This window comes from Nanorana parkeri, unplaced genomic scaffold, assembly GCF_000935625.1.
Source record: "Nanorana parkeri isolate BGI_ZX_2015 unplaced genomic scaffold, ASM93562v1 scaffold1400, whole genome shotgun sequence".
In the NCBI taxonomy this organism is placed as follows: domain Eukaryota; kingdom Metazoa; phylum Chordata; class Amphibia; order Anura; family Dicroglossidae; genus Nanorana; species Nanorana parkeri.
Window position 1 is genome coordinate 419,214 of NW_017307668.1, and position 8,492 is coordinate 427,705.

Consider the following 8,492-nt stretch of genomic DNA (forward strand, 5'->3'; position numbering starts at 1 on the left):
TATATATATGGAGAAGAGGAGGACCAGGAAGTCCAGGAAAGGACCGGCAGGCATGTGCTTAGAAGGAGGAGGAGGAGGAGGAGGAGGAGGGAGGGCGGCTGGGAGGAAGTGACTTGTCTGTGGAAGGGACATATGGGGAGGAGGAATGTGGAACGTTGGATTCCCTGTGTCCTAGGTGCCAGTGTAGCTGGAGGCTGCCAGGGACAGATTCGTTAAAATAAGGGACTTCACGGAGCACACAAAGGATCCTCTGCAGACAAAAAAATGGCTTCTATGGCGGCTGCAATAGCCGCGGCTCGGACTGCCGTGTCAGGTAACCGACCCCTGGACGAGAAGGAGAGGAATCGGTTTGCATATTTCTCTTCCCTCAACTCCATGGCCAAAAAGATCATGCAGGATAAGGAACGGATCCGCCAGCGCTATGGAACCCAATGGGAGAAGATGCCGCCCAAAGAGCAGGACGAAGCCATAGACAAGAGTATGGTGGACCCAGAGCTCCAGAAGAGATATGCCCTGCACAGAGGAGACGCTGACACCCAGCCAGACCCCTGCTACCCGGTGCTCAAGACACAGCCAGGCCAGAAGGTGGTGCACTTCGGAGAGGAGGTGGGTACAATGCCAGGGACATAGACACTGCATGGGGTGACATGGACATTGGCATACTGCATGGGGTGACATGGACATAGACACTTCAAGGGGTGACATGGACATTGGCACACTGCATGGGGTGACAAGGACATAGACACTGCATGGGGTGACAGGGACATGCCACATACACATTGCAATGGATGCCTGGGGCATAGGTGCATAGACACTGCATGGGATGACAGGGACAAGGGCCCCTGCATTGGGTGACAGGGACATGAGCACATGGACACTGCATGGGATGACAAGGACAATTTGACACTGCATAGGATGGCAGGGACATCGGCACATGCATGGGGTGACAGGGTCATGAACACATACACATGGGATGACGGGGACCTGGGCACAGAGACACTGCATGGGATGACGGGGACCTGGGCACAGAGACACTGCATGGGATGACGGGGACCTGGGCACAGAGACACTGCATTGGATGTCGGGGATGTGGGCACAGGGACACTGCATTGGATGTCGGGGACGTGGGCACAGGGACACTGCATGGGATGTCGGGGACGTGGGCACAGAGACACTGCATGGGATGTCGGGGACGTGGGCACAGAGACACTGCATGGGATGTCGGGGATGTGGGCACAGAGACATTGCATGGGATGTCGGGGATGTGGGCACTGGGACACTGCATGGGATGTGGGCACTGGGACACTGCATGGGATGTTGGGGACGTGGGCACATGGACACTGCTTGGGATGACGGGGACGTGGGCACAGGGACTGCATGGGATGATGGGGATGTGGGCAAATAGCCACTGTATGGGATGATGGGGATGTGGGCAAATAGCCACTGTATGGGATGACAAGGATGTGGGCACTGAGACACTGCATGGGAGGACCGCGACATGGGCACTTGCATGGGATGACAGGGGTGCATAGACACTGCGTGGGGTTCCCGGGACAAGGTTATGTACACACTGCATGGGATAACGGGGACATGGGCATATACACACGCATAATGGGCAAGACCTGTGACTTCAATGCCCCTACCTGTATAGTAAATACCTCATGATGATCCAAGCTCTATGACCAACACAATATGTATGTACTGAAACATGATGTTAAACATGTGTTATATTAATGGTTGCTGATTTACTAGCCATAGCCAGGTGGATCTGTTTCCTCAGCAAGCCTCACATGGTGTGTCTTTAAAACTGTATGTAAACCCTAAAATCTACAATTGATAAATGGTATCTTAGCCTGCTTCGTGTCTTGGCAGTCATATTGTTTTTATTTCCAGGCTTCCTTTTTCTTCTGTCTAGACCTGGTGGTGCTGCCAGTATCGGCCTTCCTGGTAACCTCTGTCCCTAGGCTGCCATAGTGTGAGTCTGTGGAGATGTAACTTTGTCACCCTAGGATGTGCGCCCTGTTGCAGTACCAGCTGACCTGTTGACACAAATCAGCTTGATTGACATAGTCACCAGCCACTGTTCAACAGCATCAGAACCTTTCCTAGCTCAGCTGATGTCCCATGACCATGTCATGCACCGGTGGTTGCAGCAGCTTGCACGGCGCAATGCAAAAAGTATGTTAAAGATATCTATTTTAATTTACGTGACACCTCGGGGTCATTTAGAAAATGAGCACTTCCTGTATAACCGTGCTTCTCAACTGGTGGATCGCGACCCTGTGTTCAGTGGGTCACCGTGTGCCTTCCAATGAGCTAGGTGAAAGACTCCTTAGCCTCCCCCTAGTGCAGCACTGTCATTTCTGTGCTGCACTCCATGCAAAATATGCTGCCTGGCACCAAGTGTCAGCTTGAGGTGGGGTGGGCTGGGGTATGACCACAAGGGATCTCCATCCATACGTGCATTGCTTACTGCTCCCTCGCATGCCCTGTAGAGGTGCCTGAAGCGGAGTGACGTTACATTCTGGCTCCCGACACCTTTGTGGTGCACGCAAGGGAGCTGTACAAGCAATGCACATATGGATGGTGCTCCGTCACAGCACAGCAACCCACACTGGACCCCAGGCTGAGGATCCACTCCAGTTCTCGTAAGGTAGGAAGACTGAGGGATCTTAAAGAAAAAAAAAATCACACATTTTTTTGGAGTGGGTATGTGTGAGATTGTGGTTGTGTGTGTCTGTCAGTGTTATTGAGGGCCCGTTCACACTAGTACAGTGTGTTAATTGTACAGTCCCGTACGATTAACGCACTGTAACGCATTCCGTTCTGGTGTTGCATTGCCATTCATTTGAATGACACCTCAAACGCACCCCCCACCCACAGTTTGATCGCCCGCACCAGAGCATGCACTACTGCAGTGTGCGTGGTGCGACTTAATGACCAAGGACAAATGTGGGTCCTGTGGTTACACAGGTTGAGAGCCACTGCTGTAAAAGAATAGCATCTATACTTGCCTTTCTGGAAGCCCGTGTCTTCAAATGCCACCACTTTGCCGCACCCTGGCCGCTGCAGGCGTTCCACATTTCTGGGTGTGTGAATATCTTGTTCCGGCTGTATTTCAGTTTACATGATAGAACGTCATTACAGGAGGTATGGAAATATTTCTGAGCATTTCTATGATTTTTCTGTCACAAACTTTTTATTAATTTTCAACAATCAATAGACAAATAAAGGACGAAAATAAATCCGCTGGCGCAGCAGCAACAACCAGCTCTGTAACCATAGGTATTATAAATCATCATAACTTCAACAACGTCTACATATTCAATGAGTGTAAAATGAAGAAAGAGAAATAAGCGGCATAACGTCTCTAAATGCCCTGATGGCTCCACCAAAATTCCTGCACTAGGAACTATCTAGTGGTATATCCGGAGAGCAAGGACACTGATATCACGTATTGACCAACCCCAACGGGCTGAGTTAGCTTATAAACATAAAGTAAATTCCCAAAAATGGAAAAAGAAGTTAAAAAACAATCGGGGGGAGAGGGGCAGAAAAGAGTGAAACAAGAAAAGGAAAGAGAGAAAAAAAGGTAGAAGAAAAAGAAACAAGGGAGAGTAAAGAAAAGAACCAGAAGAGAAAACAAGTGAACAAAAGTGTAACGAAAGAGAGTAGGTTGAGCGGGGACCCCCTCAGAAAAAGCAAACCAAAGTAGCTAGGAAGTCACTAGTTCAGGGTCAAAAGGGCCGGATAATAGCTTTTGCTCTCAATAACACACACTAGGGCCCTGGTACCCAACACTTGGCCCGCCTGCAATCCCTGTGTGGCCAACTGTGTCCTGGGCTGGATCCGCCTCTTGGGTACCTTCAAACAGGAATACATGTCTTGAAATGCACCATTCTCTGTGTGGCCCACTGTGTCCTGGGCTGGATCCGCCTCTTGGGTACCTTCAAACAGGAATACATGTCTTGAAATGCACCATTCGCTGTGTGGCCCATTGTGTCCTGGGCTGGGTCCGCCTGTTCCTTAGCTTTTTAAACAGAAATACACGTGTCGCAATGTTCCAGCCATGCAGCATGGGAGGTACGGCGATGCCTTGCCCCTCACTCTGCTGTAGCCTTACAAAACACAGCTGACAGCAGGGCACAACCCGGTGAAGCTCACCCTGTTCCAGCCAATCAGAAGTGGGGGACTCCTTCTGCCTAGTGGGCTGCAGCTGTCTTGAAAATAAGCTTTTTAGAAGTTCTAGAGGAGCGGTGCAGTTTGTTTTAGATGGATTACATATATATAAAAAGCATGTGCACTGTGTCGTGGCTGGATTTATAAACAATGGAGAGGGGAACACTGGGGAATTTGTAACGGATGGGGGGTGGGTCAATGACTGATGGGTGAAGGGGGGGCTGAAGTGATTGATAATTGCAGTGGACAGCTGTTACAGTAGGGCAGGGATGGCCAAACTGCGGCCCTACAGCTGTGGTGGAACTACGAATCCCATGAGACTTTGCAAGATTCTCGCAGACATGACTCCCTGAGAGAGATGCTTCATGGGATTTGTAGTTTCACCATAGCTGGAGGGCCGGAGTTTGGCCATCCCTGCAGTAAGTGGCTGGGACTAATAGGTGAAGGGGGACTTTTGACTAGGCATGGCTGTGTGGGTGTGCTCTAAGGAATCCGGGGGCACTCTCGCTGCCATGTTTTGCAGAGATAATTTTTTTTTACTGGTTACGTGTTATTGTAATGTATTAATAGCAAATTTATTAAATGAAGGGAGGTCAGAAAAGTTTGGGCTCTAATTCTACTTTTAAGGGGCACCTCTCCAAACTTGTATATAGTGTGTGTCTTTTCCAGAAAGTAGCATGCCACCACAGCGTGCAGCAATGCCGGCGATCTTGTGAGTTGCCAAATTGTATTGTTGGAGGCATTAGTGTTTGCGTTACTGCTGTCTATATTTACTCTTTGCTCTCTCGCAGAAATCTTTTGCACGGAACACTTCAGAGTGTGTTGGATGCCTGTACCATCCCACCATTCAGCTGTGGTTCCATCAGCCGGCCGATATGTTACTAGTATTTCTCCGCAGCTCCAAAGGGACACGCTAATGGCGAAACAGCTGGCACGCTATAATGGAAACCTGTTAATCGGCATCACAGCTGGAATTTTCACACAGGAGAAATCATGAATGGCAGCCCGTGTATTTCTCTTTAAGATGTGAGAACTCCTGCTGCCGCTCTATTGGTTGTTGATGATCTTTCACTACCTCTGTTATCAAACACTGTTTATTTAATACAATGTAATAGCCGCATACTGGGTCCCGGCTGCTGCTAATACATCTTATTTCCTTTCTTTGCACAACTTCTGTCTAACCACTTTAGATTTGTGAAATAAAGGTCATTTGTGTGTAGCTGTGATGAGAGAGATCTTCCATGGCACTAAATGACTTTCCTGTGTAGGGCCAGTAACTCACAGGAACGGCGGCCTTCTCTCATGGGGATCTTTTTTTCTTCAGATAAGGATCTATAGAAAGGACTTTGCTAACTGGCTGCTTGTGCATTTCCCATAAGATAACAGGACAGAGCATCATTTGTAATATTCTGTTTATTTGGTAAGATGCAATTAAAGAAGACCTCCGGGCAAATTACAAATTAACCCTAGCAGTGGGGCTACCCTATAATTTAGGAACAATATTAACAGGTAATATTTAATCATTCGTTTTGCCCAAGCAGTACCTTGCTTAGGCTCATCTTTTTGTCTTAAATTCCTCCTAAAGAAATAGCCATGCCCTTTGCCTAGTTACTCCTGGGTTTCATGGTTGTATATCTGTAGTATTAGATCTAAGGTACTGCTGTCTCTGACTGCTAGTGTTACGAGATTTGGAGTGAGATTTGATGATACCACTAGTGTGCTACCCACTGTTCTCATAGCTGGACGCTCTGAAATGAGGAAGCAAAGCCCTACCTCTAATACAATTGTCAGCTCTGTATGGACACATGGTACAGAACAAGGCATGGTAAATCAGAAATGGGGAAAGATCAGCTGCAGGAAGATCATGGGCAATACTGGTGACTAGTCCTTTCCCTCTGGCTGCCAGTTTTTTGGCGCAGCTCCCAGAGTTCATTTACTCTTTTTACATAGTTACATAGTATTTGAGGTTGAATAAAGACATTAGTCCATCAAGTCCAACCTATTAGGATCTCATTCTAGGAGTACCCGTACCCCTGTATATTGCGGTCCCTTAAGAAATCGTCCAGAAGTTTCTTGAGGAATTCCACATTATTTGCTGAAATCACCGCCTGTGGCAGTGAGTTCCGGACCCTAACTGACATCAGTACCTGCATTCTGCAGAGAACACCATCCAACATTAACTGGTCCTTTTTTTAATTCTTCAGCTCTGTAGTGCATTTGTTTGTTCTTTTGGACTTGTGGGGTTGTTTCTTGTACAATGGGCTTCTTCTTCTTTCTTCTTTTTTTTTTTTTTATGAATTCTTTATTTATAGTTTTTATGAAATTTGTAACAAAACAGTAAGAAAATAGCATTAGCACAAAGGTACAATGGGCTTCTAACAGCTAAGGCCAGGGTCTGCATTGGGAACTATTGGATAATGAAACATGTCCACGGTGTTATTGTGTTGTGTAAACTTGTACTATTACACTTCTACTTACCTGACTTTTTCAGCTGGCAAGTAGATTGCACCCCTAACTTCTGTATACCCTCAGGGGGTCACTATTTCTGTGTTTTATACTTTCACATCTGTATGTACCTGTAATACGGAATAAAACATATTCTTTACATGAAACATGCGCACAGATTAAAGCATAATTCATAATCTAATAAAGACTTCTTGTTATAACCATACTGACATTTTACTCCTTTTATTTTTCAGGACATAACATGGCAAGATGAACACTCTGCACCATTTTCTTGGGAAACTCGAGTAAGTTCTATTTTTTTTTTTGTTATTGTTTAATTGTGAAGGTTTTTATTTTTTTATAGCCGTTTTCCTGGCAGCAGTGTTTTGGTACTTTCAGTGCTGATGCTTCAGGATACTACTGCAGAGGTTAATAAGGGATTGTGTTAGGGATTAGGGTAGGTTAAGTGCATTTGCTAATGTCCTCCTGTGACCTAAATTCAGCAAATATCAGGCTATTGCTCACTATACGTTGATAGCACAGAGCCGCGCTGCAAGAAAAATCCCGACAAGGTTGCCAGGATCCACCCCCGCTACCTGATTGACAGCTGGCTCTGCCTCTCTAGAGCCAGAATCAGCTATGCCCATCTCCTCCCCTTCTCTGTCCCTCCCAATGAGCTCTGGAGGAACAGCGAGAGGGGAGCAGGGGAATCCCTGCGATGAATGACAGTCACCCCTCTCCGCAGGGAGAAGCCATGAGATGAGTGTTCAGCGGTCTGTGATTGCCCAGCTATGGAGCTGGTGCCGCTGCAGTGTCGCACGCCAGCTCTAACTATTGGGAAGAGTGTATTTTAATGTCCCAATAGTTCTCCTTTTAAGTGTTACTGTTGGCATGAGTTTTAGACCCCGTTCACATTGAGCGATTTATCGCGCGGTAATTCCCGCGATATCGCGGCAAATTACCGCGCGATATCGCGCTCCAATGCAATCCAATGGGGCAAAGGGTCCTGCTGTCGCGGGTCGTGTGTCGCTACAGCAGGACCCTTTTTGGAGCGGATTTAGCCGCGATTCAAGCTTGCTCAATGCAAGCTTGAACGCGACATCGCGCGGCAAATCTCGCGATGTCGCGCAATATGCAAATCGCGTGGCAAGCGCGCGATTTGCATATCGCGCAGTGGGAACGGGGCCTACGGGTCAAGGTAAAGCTGAACTCTAGGCAGATGTTAGACACAAATGAATGCAGTGTTGTATTCAATAATGCATTCATTACATTTATTTGTTTTTTTTAATGAAAACAGTTTAAATATTTGAATTTGACTTTGTAACTGCCACTTGCAGTCCCTGTACAACAAAGCGCAGAAAGCGTGATGGAGAAGCAGCACATGTTCCAACAGTTATTAGTCTGCGGCAGTTATTAGTTATTAGTCTGCGGCTCCTCATTTTATTGTCTAGTCACAGGATGGGGAGGAACATGGTCTGTGTTACTTTACTACTGCAGAGAAAAGGCAAGCGGTCTGTATGATGGGGCTGTGTAGATCTCGGGACTGGATGTACAGAAATTCAAATCCTTTTGACAGGTAAAAGCCTCCATGTATTTCTTTTGTGTATTCAGTAGCTTGTCTGTAGTGTTTGGGAAAGGCTAAGGGTTCATTTTAGGGATTGTATGTTATGGTTTGATGAGGAAAAGGTTACTTGTTGGGGTCTGCTTAACAGTTAAGAATAGCTCAGAGGTTATGGACACTCGAGGGATTTTAGTTTTTGGCACCAAAAAGAACAGCTTTGTACTGAGTTTCCAGTGCCAAATAGTAACAAACAGAATCATTTCTTATTTTTTACATCCATTAAAACAACATTTTCCAGCAGCCTGCT

At 46.8% G+C, this 8,492-nt stretch overlaps 1 protein-coding gene across 1 annotated transcript; it reads left to right on the top strand.

Moving 5' to 3' along the window:
- Positions 1 to 226: 226 nt before the first annotated feature.
- CUNH1orf198 (chromosome unknown C1orf198 homolog) lies at positions 227 to 6,929 on the top strand (the record flags this gene model as incomplete). The annotated part of the gene is made up of 2 exons (XM_018569794.1): positions 227 to 606; positions 6,879 to 6,929. Coding segments are annotated over exons 1-2 (393 nt in total), but the record flags the coding sequence as incomplete, so codon positions are not given.
- Between the last annotated feature and the right edge of the window lie 1,563 nt (positions 6,930 to 8,492).